This window comes from Alexandromys fortis, unplaced genomic scaffold, assembly GCF_014885135.2.
Source record: "Alexandromys fortis isolate MF-2015 unplaced genomic scaffold, M_Fortis_MF-2015_v1.1 scaffold_173, whole genome shotgun sequence".
NCBI lineage: Eukaryota > Metazoa > Chordata > Mammalia > Rodentia > Cricetidae > Alexandromys > Alexandromys fortis.
In genome coordinates, this window is record NW_026068051.1 from 1,968,839 (window position 1) to 1,991,443 (window position 22,605).

The window sequence follows — 22,605 nt, forward strand, 5'->3', positions numbered from 1 at the left end:
CTGGAGATGGGTGAGTGGGAAACAGCACACAAACGGGAACGTTCCAGGTTGCTGGCAATTCTCCCTTCACAGAAATATGGAATATAAAGTGCGCATCTGTCAAAATGAAGAATAAAGGCAGACATGGTGGCTCACACCTACAGTGAAGTAGAAATAGGTTAAGCTCCCACACTCTAACTAAGCTTCAAACCACCACACACAAGGAGAGTTATGCATGCTAAAGTTTATAGCTGCATTTAAATGTAAGTAAGAAATTGCACCGCAGTCAGTGTAGAAATGGGGACACTGGCAGCAACTGACTGGGTGCTAGCACGGGGGGAGCAGACTGCTAACAACAGCCGTGGAAGAACAGAGGCTAAAGGTCTGCAGCCCTAGCAAGAAAGAAGCAGCACAGGCAGTGTGTGTAGTGGGCAGAGCATCAGCGAGTCACGAGAAATGAGCAGAGTCACATGTGGGTGAAGAAACCACGACTTAACATGTTCTGTACAGGACACTAGTAAAAGCACCATACTGTGAGAAAATACATGCAGAAAACATAGCTTCCACGGAACTGTGGCTTAAAACAGACAGGAACTGGGGCTGTTTAGTCGGCAGGCTTAGTGTTTTGTTTGTTTTTGAGTTTTCTGGGTTTTGAAACATTGCACATACTGACCACACTTTCTATGGCAAGGCTAGGCCCCTAGAATCAATACTTTAAACCAACAACAAAAAGGAGCTATTTTAAAATTGGCACAAGGCCTAGAAAGGCTATGCCTTTAACCCTGGCACATAGGAAACAAAGGCAAGAGGGAAGTCTAGGCCAGTCAAGGCTACCTCGCAAGACCCTGTTTGGTGCCATGGATCACAGTGGAACTGACAATTACAACAGCAAGATGCCGCAGCACATCTCCTGCAGTGGCCAATTACGAAACACTGACACCAGAAGGTAGGCAGGTCAGCAGCAACAGAACCGTCATTCCTCACGGGTCCAACAAAAAAGATTGTGTCATCTCTATGGAGGACAGTTGACGGTTCCATAAAATCTAAACATGCTCTCACCATACAACGGCCTCAGATCCCAGGATATATTTACCTAAACGATGCAAACATATATCCATACCATGTGACTGCTTACAGTGGTTTTATTTACCTCTAACAATCAGGCTGTGCTAAACATGGATGCAATCAGCATGTCCTCCTGCAGGTGAGCAGATAAACCACCCCTGACTGCGGTGAAATACTATTCACGACTGGAAGGAAATTAGCAAGCTATCAAAGAATGAAGACTTTAAGCAAAGTTAACTACTTATCATTCAATAAAAGAAGCCAATGTGCAAATGTTGTGTACTGAATGAGTCCCATCATGTGACATTCAGAAAAAGGCAAAACTGTGGAAATGGTTAAAAAAAAAAAAAAAAAAAGATTAGTCAAGGACTTAGAGCTTTTTGAGCATTGATTTTTATTTGAGTGTATGTGCTTACTGGTGCAAATGTAGCCCACATGTATGTAAAAAAAGATCCTCAACAATGGGAATGCCGCAGATCCCAACTGCTCCCAAGCCAGCTCAGCTCCTCAATAAACACCTTTTGGGGACTCTTCCTCAAAGCAACAAGGTAAAGGGCCAGGGAAGGCCTGGGCATAAAGCTCACAGGCAGAGAGCATTTTACCAGGAATCACAAAGTCAAAAACCACTCAACATCATCCGGGAAACAAACATTGCTGGTAGAAATTAGCAATATTTATAATTTAGATATTTGGCAATGCCTAAAAAAATTAAACATATATGTCACAGCAACGCCACCTCTAAATAAAGATCCATGAGAAGTCAATACATGCCCCTACCAGCAAAAAGAGCAGTTTAAACATACCAGCAAAGCTGGAATAAAACAAAGTATCCTTGCTGAGAGCAAAGCATATCCAAACAGTGGAGTACTACCCAAAAATGAAAAGGGAATTGAACACAGGGAGGAGGAGATGGCTCAGCCAGTAAGAGTGTTTGATTGTAAAAGCAGAAGGACCAGAGTTCAAATCTCCATTTAAAAAGTGAGCTATAGGGGCTGGAGAGATGGCTCAGAGGTTAAGAGCACTGGCTGCTCTTCCAAAGGTCCTGAGTTCAATTCCCAGCAACCACATGGTGGCTCACAACCATCTGTACTGACATCTGGCGCCCTCCTCTGGCATGCAGGCAGAGGCAGAATGTTGTATACATAATAAATAAATAAATCTAAAAAAAGATGAGCTATAACTAGGTCTGGAGATAATACCAGCATTTGCAAGGTGTAGAACAGCCAGGACAAGTGAATCCTGGGGAATTTACTAACCAGTTAGCCGAGAAAACATACCAAGCTTGTGGTTCAGTAAGTAATCAATCCTCTTTTAAATGAGCAAGCTGGAGCATGAAAGAGAAAGACACCAACAACCTTCTCCAGCCACCGAGCATCACACAGAAGTGCACACCAACACATGTGCAAGCACCCACACACACACACACACACACACACACATTTATGCCTGCAATCCTAGAACTTGAAAAACTGAGGCTAGAGGATGAGAGAGGAAGATGAAGAAAAGAAGGAAGAGAAAGGAGTGGAGGCGGAGAAGAGAGAGGGAAGGAGGAGAAAGATGGAGTAGAAGAAATGACTCATTGGGATGTAACACACATCAGAACTCTATTCCTGAAATGAAAATCTGGAAGAGAGCTTATCTAGACCCGCTTAAGGACTATGCAATACACAACACTATTAAAAAGAAATAATAACCTGCTCCTGTTATGACCAAATAATAGTCAAATGTATGGATATACCACAGTCTACAGTTGGGTAAATATTTCGGCTATTTCAATATTTTTATAATACTGCTATGAAGATCATGTATATACCGTTGTATAGCCATATACTTTTATTTATATGGACATTATATTTCACTCCTTGGTTGTACACCTAGGGACAGAATTGATGGGTTCCTGTGGTAACTCTATATATAACACTGAAGGAACTCCAAACTAGTTTTCAACATAACTACACTAATGATACATTCCCAGGCACCATGATTGAAGGTTCCAGTTTTTCCACATCCTCCCCACATTTGTCCTATTCTCCTGTGTGTTGTAAGTGTCCCGGGGCGTTCAGAGTTGACAGCAGGGCTTTCTGCAGACACGGGAAGGCCTGTGTGCTGCGGCAGCGGCGACACATTGCACGTACTGTTTACCACCTAGTCAAACAATAGCCCAAAAATTCACTAATTTTAAAACAAAAAAATCTTCGAAAAGGGTAAATTTCATTTTACATTTGCCATGACTTAGCAAATGCTGAGTTCTAGGTTTCATGCCTATGTCACAATGAACAAATACAGATTTTATGACCAAAGATTCATCCATTCGCCGAGACCCAATCTCCAGTGAAAGCATTTACTGTGTGGTGACAGTCATCTGTCTATCTGGGTCACTGTCATTAAGTCCACAGGGATTTAGCAGTCGCTTATTACACCTGTCTTCCTAACCCTGATCTACGTGGCCAATGTACGAATGGGAGTTTATTTCAGCCGCAAAAAACCTGCTAACATTTCTTTTAAAGATTTATTAATTTAAAAAACATTCACTACTGCATTTGTGACATTTATCTTCTTTGAGGGTGGAGGGGCTGTTCCTGGCAGAGTTTCTCAGTGTAGCGCTGACTAGGCTGACCTCGAACTCAAGAGATCTTGCCTGTCCCTGCCTCTCAGGTGCTGGGAAAATGGTGTTCACCACCACCGCCAGGACATTGGTGACATTTGTGACTAAAGCTTAAGGTTTAAGTGCAGTACTGAAGGACATGGTTTTCTATGTATTTGTCCTCTCCAAACCTAGCACAGACACTAAGGGTATTCTAAAGCTTCACAATGAAAAACAAATACAGACTAAGGCTACTGTTTTCTATTTTTTGTTTTAAAGACAGTGTTTTCATATGTAGCCCCAGCTGGACTGTAAATTGCTATGTAGACCAGGCTGGACTCGATTTCACAGAGAGTCACCGGCCTCTGCCTCCCTAGTGCTGAGATTAAACATACCACAGCAGGCCTCAAAGTGAAATCACACTATCAAGGAAGTATGCAGTATATAGAACCTGGAAACACCGGGATTTGGTAAAAAATATTTCTTGACACTAGAGAAAAATAATCCATGAGGATACTAACCACGGTGAAGTGGGAACTAAAGTCCCAATGGGGGATGTGCATATGCAGCCTTGAATGTCACCAGAACAGCACCAGCAGGCATCAGAGTTCACAGACTGCTAGTTTATAATCCTCTCTCTAGAACCCTCCAAGGAAGGAGATGAATGCAGGGTTGCACCTTATGTCAAAGTCCATACCACACCCCATCAAAACCAGAAAAGGCAGATATTCTCCTCAGGAACCCTGTCCTCAGGATGGGATCAGGAAAACAAAGCCACCTCAAACACAGGCTTGGAAACAAATCATTCCTAAATGCCCCAAGCGGCACGGCGACCACGCAAGGGACGAGGTGTCAGGAACAAACACACAACACCGACAGATGTTGAAAAGTACTTAGAGCAGAGAACATAAAGAAAGCCCCAAATCTCAGAGTCCAACCATTAAAATGTCGGTGTGCCCGTTCCCTCTTCTTGGCAACATGCTGATGATAACTGTAAACAAATGTCAGCTGGCGTGTATGTGTGTGTGTGTGTGTGTGTGTGAGCGCGCGTGTGTGCGCGTGTGTGTGTGCGTGCGTGTGTGCATGCGTGTGTGTCCGCATGCACTCATGTGTAAAAGAGTTCATTTCTTTAACCACAGCCATCAAAATGTTACATCAAAAATATCACACCAACATTTCTCAAGAACTTAGTCATAAATTCTGACTTCATGCAGCTGGACAAATCAAATGATTCTCCTTTGAACATGACAAAAACCAGATTTAACTCAGAGCTAACACAGCTGTATATGGAAGTTTGTGAGATCAGAAAACTGTAGTAAGAAAAAAGTTAAAAAAAAAAAACAATAAGTTATGCAAAAGATGAAACATAAGAGTCTTTAGAAACAATGAAAAAATCCTGAGTTTTGAGAGACAACAGTGTCCACAAAATAAAATATTTTGAAAAACACACAAACACACACCAGGGAATATATGTAAAAAACCTAAGGTCTTCAGTACATGCACTCAGTATCTGAGGAAAGAGAGGGGGAAGACACAGAAATACATCAACCATCAATTTCTCTATTTCAGGAGACCTTTAGCTGTGAGCCCGATGTGACATTGAGGAATCTGCACACGATCTGCTCATGCTCTGAACACCTGTCTCCTCATGTTCTGGTCCCTAGAAATAACTGTGCTGCCCTTGATGAAATTCATGCAGCTGGTTCTTTGGTTTTGGTAATGGCTCTTTTTTTTTTTTTTAAAATAAACAAAATGTGTGTGAGCGAGCATTTGTGCATGCAAGCATGCGCGTATGTGTTTGTATACATACATGTATATACACAGATATGTATGTGTGTGTACACATATGTATATATAAACACATACACACTGGAATCCCAGGCAATTGTGATCCACTTCAGAGTGTTAGACCATCCACAACAGCACGAGCTCTTAACCACTGAATCATTTCTCCAGTCCCATCACTTTCGTTCTCGCTCTTCCTTTCTAAAGACAGGAATTATAAGCTACCCAAAAAGGGTACTGAGAACTCTCGTAGTCAGAGCAGGAGATGCCGTCAATCACTGAGTCATCTCTCCCACCCCCCATGTTTGCCTTCTGAGACAGGGTTCCAAGTGACCCAAGGTGCTCTCATATTCACCATATAGCCACTCTACAGCCTCCAAATGGTTACCTGATAAGGAGATCTAGAATCACCTAAGAAACAGTCCTATGTGTATGCCCGTGAGGGACTGTCTAGGCTAGCCTTGGGGCACATCTGTGGGTATGCCCGTGAAGGACTGTCTAGGCTAGCCTTGGGGCACATCTGCTAAGGAATATATTGAGTAGATTAACTGATGTAAGAAGGCCTACTCTTGGATCCCAGACAGCCCAGAAAGGAAAAGGCAAGCTGAGCATTAACACTGTGTTCTCAGCTTCCTGGAGATGCTTCAAGCTCCTGCCTCCATCACTTTACTCTGTGGATTAAACCCTTGGGCCATGGTCCAAGAGGAACCTTCTCTTCCTTAAGCTGCTTTTCCGATATTTTATCAGTGATGAGAAAAGCCACTACTAGAATACTGTCCCCGCCCCGATTCTCATGCCTACACCTGCCCACTGCTGGGAAAACTAGCAATTCTCCTGCCTCAGTCTCCAAAGTTGTGGGATAACAGGTATTAGCCACCAAGAGCACTAGAAGAAACATAATAAGTACATAAAAGTCTTGATTTATATGTTAAAATATACACATGAATACACTGTATTATACAAGTGGGTTTCCAAACATAAACCTGCTACTTAGGTTATAAAAAAATGTGACCTTACTTGAAATAAGGTTTCAAGACTAATTTTCAAGGAGGATCAGCATCAAGTTTTTTTTAATTTACCTTTATGTGACTCTTAAAGAGCCTTTTTAATGTTTTAAATTAGCATCTTAAGATCTTAAATCAGTAAAGCATTTTTCTTTTTTGAAATTGGGGGGGGGAGGTGGTATTTTCATAACAGAGTTTCTCTGTGTGGCCGTGGCTGTCCTGGAACTCATTCTGTAAGCCAGGCTAGCCTCGGAAATGAAATCCGCCTTCCTCTGCCTCCAGAGTGCTGGATTGCTCTTTGGGCTGACGAGGGAGGGGGACTTGATTGGGGGAGGGGGAGGAAAAGGGAAGGCGGCGGTGGAGAAGAGACAGAAATCTTTAATTAATTAATAAAGAAATAAATAAATTAAAAAAATAAAAAATAAAAAAAAAGATATGTGCCATCACCACCCAGCCTCATTAAAGCATTTTTCAAACACATGCATTTTAGTAATATGTTTTTTTCTTCCTTATTTCCCCCACATACTTCAAGTTTTAATTGATATAAGCATGCCAAGTGATTGGTCGTAGCCTTCTACATTTCAGGAGACAGATGATCTCATGCATCCCAGGCTGCCACACAGGTTGCTAGACAACTAAAGATGATCGATCATCCTGCCGGTATTTCCTTAATGCTTGGATTAGAAGCATGGAGGTCCAAGGGCCTCACACATACATCTCTACCAACTGAACTACATCCCCGGTCATGATGCTTTTTGTGATTTTTAAAAAATAAATTCTAAAGATTTCGACTCATTAACAATGTATTGGATCATGGGAGGCAGGAGAGATGCTCAATTAAATTAAAAGTGCTTGCTGCTCTTGCAAAGCCAGAGATCAGTTCCATCGCCTAAATCAGACTGCTCAGAGCTCCAAGAATCTGACATTATCTTCTAGCATCTGTAGACACACAAACAAGGAGACACACACACACACACAAATAAATAAATAACTCATTAGAAGAATATGCTGAGCACCTGACAGTGCCAAGAAGCAAAGACGCATGCTTTACTGGGAACGCCATTACACCACTACAACACTACACGGCTGCATTACACTGTTACGCCTTTACAATACTGTGGTGATAACACTCTTTCACCATTATACCACTGCAATGCAGATCTTTCTGGTTTTTATTTTTAACCAGGGGACAAATTTTTTTTTAATATTTATTTATTTATTATGTATACAATATTCTGTCTGTGTGTATGCCTGCAGGCCAGAAGAGGGCACCAGACCTCATTACAGATGGTTGTGAGCCACCATGTGGTTGCTGGGAATTGAACTCAGGACCTTTGGAAGAGCAAGCATAATGCTCTTAACCACTGAGCCATCTCTCCAGCCCCAGGGGACAAATTTTTTCACAGAAATTCAGCCTTAACTTCTGTAAGCGGAAACCATACAACAATATCCAACAGATATTTATCAGACTTCATAGCAAAGACTCTTATGAGGCACTGAATGTATCATGAACTGGCAAGATGACCCGCTGGCCACTGACTGACCACACAGCCTAACAGCCAGAGAACCTGGAACCAGTGTAAACATAAAAGGAGAGAGCCAGTCCTGACCTCCTCAACCATGCTGTGGCACACACATCACATGTGTGTACCTACACATATAATAAGTTGTTTAAAAATAATAAAAATCGGGGCTGGAGAGATGGCTCAGAGGTTAAGAGCACTGACTGCTCTTCCACAGGTCCTGAGTTCAATTCCCAGCAACCACATGGGGACCCCCAACCATTTGTAGTGAGATCTGGGGCCCTCTTCTGGTGCTGCAAGCAGAATACTGTACACATAATATTTAAAAAAATATTAAAAGTCCACAAATCAGCAATAAAGTGCAGCAAGTACTATAAGGACATACACCCAATGCGAAGAGGAACAGGAAGGGCTAGTGAGACATAATATTCTAGAAGGAAATCCACTGGGTATAGTGACTATACCTGTAAATTCAGTGCTGTGAGGTCAAGGCAAGAAGAGGCAGCCTGGGGTTGAAAATGAGTTCTAGGCCAGCCTGGACACAGAGGGAGGGAAGGAGGGAGGGATGTAAAAGTCTAATAACAAAAGAATAGATCATAAGGAAATTAAAGAAACTCAAACCATCAAAAAAGGGAACAACACTGCTGGGCAACTCATAGGATAGCCTGGGTAAGAATGGCAGAGAAGTTGCAAACACACACACACAGTACAGGGATCAGCTCACAGAAGATCAAATGAGGGGCAAGCAAGATGGTTCACCTGGTAAAAGACAGTTCAAGATTGGCAACATGAGTTCAATCTGATTCTACAGAGTTGTCCTCTAACCTCAGCACACATGCTAGGGCATGCACACCCACACATAGTACACATACACACAATAATAACATCAGTTTTTAAAAACTAAAACTTGCCAGGCATGATTGAACATGCCTTTTATCCCATCACTCAAGAGGCAGAAGCAGGCAAATCTCTAACATAGAGGACATTCTAGTCTACACAGCAAGTTGTAGGCCACCCAGAGTTAAACAGTTATAACTTGTAACAAAACAAAGGCTCAGGCCTTTAATCCCAGCAGGGCAGGCAGAGACAGGCAGATCTCTGTTCGAAACTAGACTGATATACAGAGTGAGTTCCAGGACAGTCTGAGCTACACAGAGAAACCCTGTCTCGAAAAACCAGAAAGAACACAAAAAACAAGGCAACATTCCCAACAGAGTAACAGGACACATAAAAGGAAAAAGATGTCAAAACGGACTCAGACTCTTGCACATAACTCAAATTGAATGCCTACAAAACTCTGAAACAATGTGGTTCTAAGTGAGCAGTCATTGGCCAGCCAAGAGTTCAAGGAGAATAAAGACATTTCACAGGATGGGGCTGAGCGCCCACGTGTGTGTTCTCAGGAAGCTTCAGAAGGTCTGCCACCAAAATGAAGGCATAAAGCACAAGGGGACAACCCCAGGGAGGACTGGATTTCCTAATACAAATTTTATGAGTTCTGTCCCATGAATTACACTTAATAAAAACAAATATTAAAATTTAACCAAATACATTAAGATGACATATAAAGAATTTTTCAGTTAGAACATTTATCCTGTAAAACTGTACTTTAAATCTAAAGAAGTCTACTTGTGGGAGAAATAATTTACTGACTAACAAAGCAACTTAAAAGTTACTTTGAGACAAGTAAAAGTTGAGAAATGTTGGTTCCTAACTGACTAAACAAGAGTTTTATAAATAAAATGAAAAAGTCAAAATTCTGCCTCTGCTAATCACACGGGAAAGAAAACACAGTCTGTTACTGTTAAAGTCCTTGAGGACGGCCCTGCCGATTCCAAAGCAGGGAAGGGCTGTCTAGAGCCTTCTTCGTCACACTGTCCACAAGAATAGAACTGTAGCAGGACAGGAGAGAGAGAGAGAGGGAGGGAGAGGGAGAGGGAGAGGGAGAGGGAGAGGGAGAGGGAGAGGGACAGGAAGAGGGAGAGAAACTTGAGGGAAAGCAAGGGGACACACCCCAGGGCAGAATGGGGGAGGGGGGATGAAATGAGGGAAGAATGGAGAGATGGGAGGGGGGGAGGAGCAGGACAGATGAAGGCTATGAAGGCCTCGTAGCTGAACTGCAAGGAGAAATCATGTGATCTCGCGGCATTGTTGCCCGGCTATCCTTTCCATTTCATTAAAGAAAACTGTTACATTAATCCCTAAGATTACTTATGAACAACCAAGCCCTGAGTTTTAGTAAGCATCGCTCTCACCAATTTTGATCATTAACAGCTACATGAAGTCTTAATGAGAGTTTTCAATTCAAGATAATCTCAAATGATAATAGAATTAAGGTATTTTGTATCCTTATTTTATTGAAAGAAACTTTAAAGTATCCCAAGTGATTAATATGATTGTTTTCTGCATATATAAAAATGCATTTTAGTAAATAAAGGGAATAAGGGAAAAATAATTTTTCTGATTTCATAATATGAAGGAATCAGAAAACTTAATATGAATACACATTTGGACATTTATACATAAATATAGAACATACAATACTTAATTGTAATATTAAGAAGTACTTGCAAGAAACATGAATGAATGAGAAGGCAAGGGAGGGCAAAAGGGTTCAAAGAACACTGTATACATGAAGATATCAATATGATTCATTGTTTTCCACAATGAATAAACACTAATAAAAACTGAAAAAAAAGCACAATTTCAACATTAAAAGCCCACAACACCCTTCTGCCATAGAGAAGTCTGACTGCGGAGTCACCTACAGCAGAGACAATACTGAAAGCCAAGCTCTCTGAGCCAGCAAGTCTAACTGAGAAGGGAGAGGTAGGCAAAGGGAGACCTGGGGAATACCCACAGAAGAAAGCACGCCAGAGCAGAACAAAGGCAGCCCAGAAGGATGCCCAGAAAGCCAAGAGAGAAGACAGCTTGGAGAAGGAGCAAGCAAAGGCAGAGGCCAAATCGAGATCAAAGAGGAGGGAGATAAATCAAAACCACAGCAGAAAGTGAATAGCCATATTGAAATGGTTAAGATTACCTATTTCTATTGCAACTGAGAGCACTAAGGGTTTGTCTTGGGGGCGGAGGGAGGTGGAATGGACCTCTGCAGCAAAGCAGATCCGGGTTATCACTCTTGCTGTCTATAGTCCAAAATCAACAGAAGAGAAACTGCATGATTTGTTTTCCCTCACAGGCGACACTCACCCAACTGTGGAGCAGGCAAGATCCTAGCTGCTCGGACTGGGCCGTGCCGAACAGAGAAGAGCTCCTGGGCTTCCCCGCTGATCTGCATGGGAGAAGGCAAAAAGCAGCTCAGTTTATTAAAATGTGTGGCACAATGCTATCAGATGAAAACATCTAAATTCTATTATGATTTATGGGAAATATACATATAAACACACATAACTCCACACAACACATTATGATTTTAGGGAGCTTATGCATATCAAGTACAGGCCTATCTTAAATTTTGTAAGCATTTTCAGAAATACATTAAAATTCATTATTGGTATGAACTTGTATAACGTCTGTTCTGGAAGTCTGTAATTTCTATTAACCCATGAGAAGTCTGTGCAGCCCTGTGCTCACACTCCATGCTGGAGCAAAGCAGCTATGAGACTGCTCTGCAATATCCAAGCTCAGCTACTAGTCAGTTGTCTTTCTAGAATCATCCAAATCTGTCGACTACATTAGTTTGCAATTATAGGACAAGGCTGCTAAAAATAGACCTTCAAGACACCCCTGAATGCAGTTTTCTGTGTTGATAAAGTTGTAAGCAAGCAACTTTGGAAGTCATCACTTTTACTATAAACAACGCGCAAACACTGTAGCAATGCCCACTCCCCCTTGAATATGGTCAGAATCTGTGCTTAGATAGAAAGACTACAGTATTCGATTTCTCCAAAAGACAAAAGGAGGTATGCTAGTATGTAGCAAGTTTTTTTTAAAATGTCTTTCAAATCCTGGTTGATCTGATGAGCAAATTAAAACAGAATTAGAGAATAACAACATTCTAGACTGACTGTGGGAGGTGATACTAATATGGTCCTCAGAGCACTGTGCTAATAGCAAAGAAAACGGTAAGCCTTATAAAATGGGCCCTAAAGATTCAAGAACTTCTAATAGACGTAACAAAGATAAAGACTCATAGAAGGCACATACTATCGATGTTTTAATAGGCCCAACAAATGGTTTAAATATATCCATCATGACAACTAGCAAATCTTCCAGTAAACTGTGCACGCAGATGTGCCTTCTTCAGCCCCTCTCCTGTCTTCCTTTTAGAGCTGTGAGCCGTAAGCTTTCTACTCTATAAAACCCACTGTGCTGTGGTGATTCAGACAGCAGCTGGCTGCAGCGGCATGTCTCCCCACTCAGTGTGCCGAGTCCCAGGAGCATCCCGGCGAGGACATGCAACAACAGCACCACCTGCCCACGGGCTCAGAGAAGCCCACAGAGCAAAGGCTCCTGTGCACCACACGCCTTCATGGCTTTCATGTCAATAACAAAACCCATGAGCAAAACACACTGTAGCCAAGTCTCCATTTTACGGTTAAAGGACAGAATTAAGTTTATAGGAAGAAACTTGGATGATTATTTTGTGAAACTTTCCATCTAATTATCTAATACACTTTTCTGAAATACAAAATTATTCTGAAATATAAAAAAAGATGTATATAAAACTACATCTTTGGTTTTTGAACACACACACATATGCTAACAGGTGAGTACTGGTATGGTTTACTTATACTAAAGATTGTTATTGACAAGTTCCAAGTCCCTGCCACTTGAAAACTGGAACAGAAAAAGACAAGCAGAGAATGCTAATGTAAGTCATTACATTATAGTATTTGCTGGACAAGAGATAAGTACGTCTATTCTTTAATACAATTAAGAAAAAAATTAATAAAAAATAGTATAAAACTTAAAGCTGTATACTAAGTAATGAAATAAATTCCACTTTTGAGATTTACACCCATAACAAATTATTGTGTGAACACAAACTCTCCTGTTTGTATTATTGTTTTCATGTACCAGAACCAGCATTCAATTTTGGTTCTACAAAACAAAACTTAAATGTTAAAAGATATAACCTCGTTTTCCTGAGTTTCTGTACTCATATATACTAAATACTGTTTTAAAAATCTGTCTTGCCATAATTAAAATATGTTTGGTATCACTGAATACACAGAGCAAAAAAACACAGAAAAACAATTCAAAATCCAAACACACGAAGCTTTACAATAAAACAACTTTCAAAATAAACCAAACTCCCTGTTCCAAACTAAACATGTTTTCACATGTCCAGCCACAGGTGAGAACGACAAACCCCGAGGAAAGATTAAAAATGCACGATCCCATGCACTGTTCACACCTCACGGCCTGAGCTGGGGCTCATCAGAAGGAGAAAGTGCCGTACCACACGCACAAAGAGCTATGAATCTACATGACTCCGGACTACATCTGGCTGAAACCAGGAGCTTAATTCTAACTGCAGAATGTAAGTCACAAGTATCAGCCTCCGGGGAAAGAACCCTGAAGGTGATACATGAAAATCCTGACCAGAGCAACGACACGCTGAGAGTGTTAGCGAGGCATATCCAGATAGAGAGCCTTCACGGGACAGAAAGGACACAGACGTACAGGGATGCTTCCCAGCTGCCCCTAATGCTGTCTGTCATTCAGTGTGTTCGTGCTTTCAGATAAATACCACAACCGTGTTAAAAGCAGTATTAAACACTTTTGGGTTTCCTAGAGAAAAGATCTCTGGAAATGACAAGGAATCCCGGCGATGAGGACCCGGTAGCCTGAAAAGAAGCGGCAAGCTCACTTCTAAGCGGACAACCCAAGAGCAGCAAGGGAGAGTGGACCACGAATCCCAGCTGCTGCGCGCGCGGCAACAGGAGAGGGCACTAGAAGGGGCCTCATCCCAGCTCCTCCCCGGCTCCCTGCCTTTGTTCTTGCTGGCATTTTAATTTCTGATGACAGACTTTTGTTGTTTGGGGCATAAACCGGACGTACCAGTTTGAAGGCACAATAAGGAGAACAAAGAATGATTTGTTCACACTGTAGGGAAAAAAATCTTTCCAACCATAGAAAATAGCTTTCGCATGGTGAAAATATGCAAATTACATACCAAACTGGAAGGGGGTGGGGGAATCCAAGTTTAGACTCTCACAGCTCAATCTAAGGAAAGAGAAATTACAACTCTCAAGACGACAGTACGCACACAGATCTGGAGGGGCTTGGAGAAAACGTCCACAGAACTGTAAAATCCAAAGAAGGTAACCCAGCCCTCAGGAACCAGCCAGAGCAGAAAAACTCAATCCAGCACTGAGGACAATGAAGGTGGACCTCCACATTGCTCCACCCTGCCCTGCAGGAACAGAACACTACGGTTTATGAATGGCCTTTTTTTTTTTTATTTGACAAACTTTACTGACAGGCAACAATCTATTTAAAATGCGCAGATCATTAGCTACATGTAGAGATTAATCAATGTTCCATAAAGCATCTATGTTACTGACATACACCAGCTAAGCTGGCAGCAAGTGCTCAGAAGGCAGAGGCAGGAGAATCTGCACTAAATTTCGAGGCCAACCTGGCCTATACGAGGGATTCAACACTGGCTAGGGCCACAAAGTGACACTCTGTCTCTACAAAAGTTAGTAAATAAATAAATGACAAATAATTATGAAAATTTAAACCGTCCAGGTCTGTACACAGGTTTGAATTACTGAACACAGAATAACTGGGGTCATATACAGTATATACTCTTGTATAATTTCTTCCACATTACTGGCTAAGAATCAATTCACGCTGATGCACGTGACTGCAAGGTTCTTCTTTTTCTATTGCTATGAAGACTCCCGTTGGATGAAAACACTATGATTTTACATAGCACACTACCGACAGGCCTCCACTACGTTTCTAGTATGGACCTAGCAGAACTCCAGCTTCCTGGTCCTCAAGAAAACAGAACATGGCAGCACACAGCTATAACCCAACACTCCAAGGCCCAAACCTTTGAAATTATAATTTCTCGCCTCAAACAAGAAAACAAACATACAAACAAACAAAATCAAGAGACTAAGTCCCAGGTCTAAAGTTCTTTGATCACAGATCCAAGTTCTGCCTGCTGGGCTGTATAGAGTGAGTTCAAGACCAACTGAGGGAGCCCCTACCAAAAAAAAAATTAAGAATAAGCAGTGCTAGGATGTAGCTCAGGGCAGCAGTGTGTGTACACGACTGAAGCCCTAGGATGCTGCGAGCTGCAGACCCTCAGACCATGAACATTCTAGGATCTCTGCCTGCTCGAGTAAACAATTTGTTTTTCTATGCTTACAGCTGTACTGTGCATGAAACCTCATGAGTTCCTGATAACAAGGAAGTGGATTCTGGGGGGCTTACAGTAGTAAATCCTGAGAGCGAGGGTGTGGCCACTAGTCAAGGAGAGCACTATATAAGCTGCCCTGGGACACAATAAAATTGGCATTTTGCTTTAAGAATGACCTGTGTCTCTCTGAGTGTTCCTTACTCCCCAGACACTTGCCCGACCACAGTTCCACGTGGTGCAACTAGGTTCAATATCCAATTCCACCAAAAAATACACACTACAGAAATATAAATCAAAAGGAGAATTCACTGATTCTTCCAATAGACTGACTACCTAGCAGGTAGTCTCTAGATGCACCATATGGTCAACGAATTTCACAGAAGTCTATATTACTTTCTTTGAGCTATTTTACAATACTCTAAAGTACCAAACCTGACGGTAATCATTTTTTTCTGAGTTGGTAAAAATTTAACCCAGGACCCTGTACACACCAGGAAGGACTCTACCACGAGCCACATCTCTCTAGTCCTGCAACTTCTTGCTGACCAGCAAATGAAGTTTGGTAAAGAGGCAACTGAATCTACTTTTTAAAAAGATAATTCCAGCCAGAGGCAGTAGTACAGGACCACAGGACTACAGGACCACACCTGTAGTCCCAGAAATTGGGAAGCGGGAGCAGAATCACTTACACACAAGCTAAACCATCCTGTGCACACGGGAAGACACAGGTACAAAAGCAAAAAAAAAAAAAAAATAAAAAAAAAAAAAATAAAAAATAAAAAAAAAAAAGAACAAAAAAAAAGAAAAAAAGGAAGGAAAAAAAAAACAAAACCAAAATAGAAAAGAAAAAAAAAAAAAAAAAAAATAAAAAACAAAAAAAAAGAAATAACAAAAAGAAAAAAAATAAGATATAAAAAAAAAAAAGTAAAAAAAAAAAACAATAAATAAAATAAACAAAAAAAAAAATAAAAAAATACAAAAATAAATATAATAAAAATAACCTAAAAAAAAAAAAATAAAAAAAAACAAAACAAAACAAAAAAATATAAAAAATAAAAAAAAAAACAACAATGAATAAAAATATAAAAGGATTAAATAAATAAATATATTTTAAATATTTATATATATTTAAAAAAAAAAATAAAAAAATATAATAAAAAAAAAAGATAAAAAAAAATAAAAAAACAACAAAGAAATTAAGAGAAAAAAAAACACTAAAAAAAAAAGAGAACCATTAGCGGCAGTCAAGTCATAGCTACTGTAACTGGGTATCTGGTACCTTCTTCTGGCTGGTGTGGGCATTCAGCATTCACATAAAAACAGAGATATTTAAATAAAAATAGAATAAATACAAAAATAAGGTTGAGTGTGGTGACATATGCCTTTAATCCCAGCATTCAAGAGGCAGGGGTAGATGGATCACTAAGTTCCATGCTAGCCAGGGTTAAAAAAAAAAGAGCAGGAGACAAGGCTCCAGTTAAGACCACTGGCTACTGTTAGGGAGGAACCAGGTTTGATTCCCAGCACCTATATAGTGGCTCCCAACTGTATGTAACCACATTTCCAGGGTCTGTAATGCCCTCTGTGGCACCAGTTGTACAAGTGGTTCACAGATACACACGCAGACAGAACAAACACACATAAAATAATAGTGTTTTTTAAAGATATCAGAGGTAAAAGACTGTTTCCCATAGACTTCACATCAATTCACACTTCCACCAGAATGTCTGAGGGTTCTTTCTGTTTAACACTCTAGGCAGTCTTTAATGTTGGCCATTCTGATAGCATAAGTCAACCTCTGGATATGCCAGTCATACGCCGAGCACCCGTGAAGCCAGGGGATTGCCAACTGCCATCCCGAAGGATGCCTCTTGTGCAGATGCAGATATGACAGTGCAGAATACAAATGAGACTCAGACTCTCAACACCTCTGAAGAACGTAAATCCTTAACTTAATTCCACCCTGATACACAGCGATTACAGTAACGCTGTGCTGATAGACTGGAAAACTCGAGGCATCCATCGCGTAGATGATAAACACACCTTAACACACTTAAAGGAACAGAAACCACACACTACCCTCTCACCACAATGGAACTACAGCAGAAATTAGTAACAGCAGACATCTGGAAAATAACAAAACACTAGCGAGATTAAGCAACCAAATTGTAAACAACACACAGTTCAAAGAAGAAAGTTTCAAAATTTTTAAAAACTATTTTGTTTATGGTTTGCTTTCTGTTTTTATTTGAGCCAGGATCTCACGTAGACCACACTGTCCTTGAACTCCTGACCCTCGAAAATGTTGGGATTACAAGCGTGTATCACTATGCTGAACTTTAAGTCATTTTTAAGAAAATGAAAATAAAAACGCCACTAACTAAACGCATAGAGCTGACAAACGAATCTTTCATAGAAAAATCTCAAACTACCTATGAAATAAAAAAAAAAACCTAAATCAAAGCAAGCAGGCACAAATAAACATCAGTTAGAGGGGAATTCAATAAAATTGAAAAAAAGGAAATCAATAGGGGAAAGAATCAATGAAGCCAAAGGCTGGTTCTGGGAAAAGAAAATAAAAATTGTAAAGGTTCTAAGCAGTTCAAGAAAGAGAGGAGGACACGTCACTACCTACAACCTAGCACTTGCGGGGCAGATGGAGGAGACTGCAGAGCTCAGGGCTATCCCGGGCTACGGGATGAGACCCAGCCTCAGAACTCTGAGGGCTTCCTGGTGTGGTGGCATAGATTCTAATCCCAGTACTCTGGAAGCTGAGGTAGGAGGACTGGCCTCAAAACCAGGGGGAAATGCACAGCGAGCTCAGGTGAACGGGATGCAGCTTCTGTTCCAACAACACCAGGGTTTAGATAAATCCTCCACTGAGCTAGCTCCCAGCCCAACCCTCTAGTGAGTGAGGCCGAGGTAGGGTGTGAGGGCACTCAGCTGGCCATCGAGCCTGTCTCTGCCTCTGCAGCACAGGAACTACAAGTGTACACCCAGTTTTTCCATGAATGCCTGGGATTTAACTTGAGGCCTCAGGCTTGCATCGAAAGCAGTGAGCTATTTCCCTGGATCCAAAAAAGAAAACCTAAATTTTTAAGTGAGCCATGAGACTTGGAAAACAAGAAGAATTTCTCAGGTTTCTCTCAAGCACATTTTGCCTTAAATCAAAAACTCTATTCATCTCAGAGTCATCTAGTTTAGTGAACAGTTCTAACTCCACCTGGGGAAGGCTTGGACAGCAAGCCAGCTAACATCTGTGTTCCTTCAAGCTGTATTCTTACTGACCAAATCACACACTGTGGGAACTAACAAAGCAGAGTATCTACAACACATACCTAAAAGATCGACACCCTAACAGTTTACTTTAGTAGAAAATAAACTGGATTATGTTATGTTTATATGAAATATAAATCTGCTACCTTAGAACTGCCTAGAAATAAGCAAAATAACTTAAATAGCAAAGTGACTATTGTAAGAGTGTATGTTTAAAAGCAGGTAGCACATAACTAATACTGAGACTTTAACCAAGGATGTGTTTGTTGAGGGAATAAATGACAACAGGCTGCACCTATCTACTTTAGTGTTTAGCAGGCTACACCTTTAGCTCACTGTTCTTTAAATTCTGTTGTGAATATTTAATATCTACAGACGTGCTCAAATATCTGAAAGAACACATCATGGAACAACTTATTACCTATGCTTCATATTTCTGCTTTAAAAAAAAAAAAAAAGACCACTACTAGGCCAGGTGTGTTGGTGCACACCGCTAATCTCAGCACTATGAAGCAGAGGCAGGAGGATCTATCAGTTCCAGTCCAGCATGGTATACTGCCAATCAGGGCTACACAATGAGACCTTGTCTCAAAGAACAAGATTGCTGCTGGAGAGATGGCTCAGTGGTTAAGGAACCTGGGTTCAATTCCCAGCACCTACATGGTGGCTGATAGCATTTTGTTAACAACAGTTCAGCAGATCCAACACCCTTTTTTGGCCTCTGTTGGCACCAGGAACTCAAGTGATGCACAGACATGCATGCAGGCACAACAGCCAACACATAAAAAGAAAATGTAAAAATTTGAAAACTTAAGTAAACACTGGTTCATCTACTGTAACAGTCACAGCACTGTCCCTGGAGGTGTTACTACTGCCATGAAGGAAAAGTGGGGGGAACTACTTTCACCTTAATTCCTGTGTAAACCTAAAACGACCTGAAAAAAACTATAATTTAAATGTATACAGAATAAATGGGAAATCATTATAATTCCCAAAATTAATGTTTTCCCTAAGAGCAAAAAGGGAAATGGAGAAATGAAAAGGCAAGCGCTGCGAGAAACTGAAGGAATGCAAAGAAACGCTTTCTATTTAAGACTTCAGTTCTGGGGCTGCAGAGAATAAGAGCGCCTGTCCTTCCGGAGGACACGGTTTCATTCCCAGCCCCACAGGGTGGCTCACAACTCTGGCTCCAAAGGACTGGATGCCATCTCCTCAACTATGTGGGCACCAAGCATGTGCACGGTGCACACACAAGCATGCAGGTAAAACATTCATAAACATAAATCAATAAATCTTAAAAAATATTTTAATTCAATTCCTAAAACAACAAAAATACTCAGAAACTCCAAATAAATATACAATTGTATCATTATTAATATAAAAATGGTAATAATTAATTCTATACTAATCAAACTGAATAAAACTACTTAAAAGGAAAACTGTAACATAATGCTTACCTTGAGAAGTAACAAAAACCCTTTTCATTAGGGAGAAATGGACATATATTACTACAGGGTAAGGCAATGGCAGGCATCATATCAGCTTAATAACTAAGTTACAAAGCCAACATGGCCAGCCATGGGCGGGCATTTACCTATAAGGCCAACTCTAAGGAGCACGAGGCAGAAAGACCAGGCTTTCGAGGTGACAGAAGAAGGGAGGTTTTAATTAGCTATTAAGTAGCCAGAGCAACCACAAAGGAAAGAGTAGGCGCCCACAGCTTCTGCCTGCGCTAGTCCAGCCACCTTGACGCTGTACAGTCAGTCCTTAGTGTCCACAGGGTCATCTGCATTCCAACACCATCTCAAAGCAGCTGTGGGGACATCTGTACTGGTCACAGAGGCTTTTTACTTCTCTGTTGTTGCTATAACACTGTGCCCAACAGCCATTAATATTGGACTGATATTGAACTATGCAACATAACCTAAAATAACTTAAAAGTACTCGGGCTAATATAGTTGGTTATATGCAAATACTATACAATTTTTATAAGAGAGACAAAACTGGGCTGGCCGTGGCAGTGCACGCTTTTAATCCCAGCACTCGGGAGGCAGAGGAGGTGGATCTCAGTGAGTTCGAGGGGCCAGCCTGGTTCACAGAGAAAGTTCCAGGGCAGGCTCCAAAGCTACAGTGAAACCCTGTCTCAAATAAAAAAATACAGAGAGAGACAGACAGACAAAAGAATCTACAAGTTTTACATATACTGGGGAAGAGTGTGGTATCTTGGAACTAATCTTTCCATGAATCATAAAATTATAATTTCACTTTAAAGATTAAGGAAAAAAAGGAGAAAGACTGATCTCAAGTGTCCCACATCAAAAGACACAGGCCTTTCCTACAGTTCTCAGCCAGGCATAGCAGCACTTAAGTGTACTACTCAGCTAGGGAGGCTGAGGCAGGAGGATCACCACAGCTCAGTAATTTAAGATACCTGGGCATAAACCAGGCAGTAGTGGCACATGCCTTTAATGCCAGCACTCAGGAGGCAGAGGAAGGCAGTGCGCTGAGTTTGAGGCCAGCCTGGTCTACAGAATTAGTTCCAGTACAGGCTCCAAAACTACAGAGAAACCCTGTCTCGAAAAACAAAAACAAACAAACAAGCATCACAGTGAGAAGCCACCTTGAATATCAAGCTAGCATCTTTAACTCAGGAGGCATTTTGCTTTAACCAGGCCCCACCAGTGTTTCATCTTACAACAGCACTGGCTCGATGGTTTCAGAGCCTTAGACAGAAGAGTTTGAAGAATGCATTCCTAACAGCCATGGGCAGTCCTTCTTGCAAGCTCCTACAATTAGGGGCAAGAGGGGAAGAAGTCTTCTGTTGTATTTTTGCCGCCAACCACAAATGATTCAGCTGATGCCAAGTGTCAGTGTCTCCATAACAGACTCTGTTTGCCAGCAAGGAAGAAAACACAAACCGCAGAAACCACCTAAAATGTGGATTTGTGAGAACTTACAACTTAAAGAACAGATATTTGCCGACCACATGAAGGAGACAGCAAGCCAGTCTGTGTTTTGGTCTTGATACTAAATACAAAACACAAAACTTGAAGCAAGAAGGAAGCGAGTCTCAGGAACAGTATGAAAACCACAGAACATAAATAATGAAAGGAACTTATAATTATATTTTCATACTTCCAAATTTTCACACACATCGAAGAAGCACTGCGGCAACCAACGCCAACCTTTTCCCTTCGGCCAGTTTTTCCAGAGCAGATGAGAGAAGAGCAACAAGATGCCGCCCTTGGCTGCGCAGCTGACCCAGACAGGGCACTTCAGCCCCAGCTAGGACTGCAGCACCCAAACTAAGCACCGCTCGGGCCTTTGAAGCTGCTCTAATGGCGTCTTCCATTTGCAGCTAACACTTCTGTAGCCAAAAGATCTTCCTTGGGGGTAGATGTTAATGCAAAACCACTCAGACAAGCCGACACTCGCGCCTGCAGGCGGACTGGAAGGTGCTCAGAAGTCAATGTAGCACCATTACAGAGAGTGTCGGCCTAGCAGCTGTCATAAACACTTCGCCATCACTCAGGCACACAAACGCGATGGCCTTTAATTCATTCTTTTACTACATCTTGACTGGGATGAATCTAAAATACACACTGAGAAGAAGACGACAGACAAGAGAGATTCCATACTACATCAATTTAAGATAGGTTTAAAACTGCAGAGCTAATCTGTGGTCAGGACAGAGATTGTCTTGTCTGCTGGGGAGGCGGAACACTCACTAGGAAACTTAATAAAAAGAAAAAAAAGCCCTTAAAATTTCTTCCAGTTAAGCTTCACTTGCCTGTGTGCATACATGCACAAGGAAAAAGTAATCAAATTATAAACTTGAGCCAGGCGGTGAGATGCATGCCTTTGATCCCAGCACTGGGGAGGCAGAGGCAGATGCATCTCTGTGAGTTCATGGCCAGCCTGGTCTACAGAGTGAGTTGTGAGTTCCAGGAAGGCAGGGCTACAAAGAGAAACCCGGCAAAAAAAAAAAAAAAAAAAAAAAAAAAAAAACCTATAAACTTGAGATTTGTGTATCTTGTAGTGTTTAAGCTA

General features: G+C 41.2%; 1 protein-coding gene across 8 annotated transcripts in view; it reads right to left on the reverse strand.

Annotated features, from left to right (window-relative positions):
- Bcas3 (BCAS3 microtubule associated cell migration factor) overlaps nucleotides 1-22,605 on the reverse strand; it is a 480,559-nt gene that overhangs the window by 427,927 nt on the left and 30,027 nt on the right. For all 8 annotated transcript variants that reach the window (XM_050119602.1, XM_050119598.1, XM_050119604.1 and 5 more), the window contains exon 6: nucleotides 11,148-11,229. In XM_050119602.1, the coding sequence (XP_049975559.1) occupies nucleotides 11,148-11,229 (82 nt within the window). The remainder of the gene's footprint in view (nucleotides 1-11,147; nucleotides 11,230-22,605) is intronic.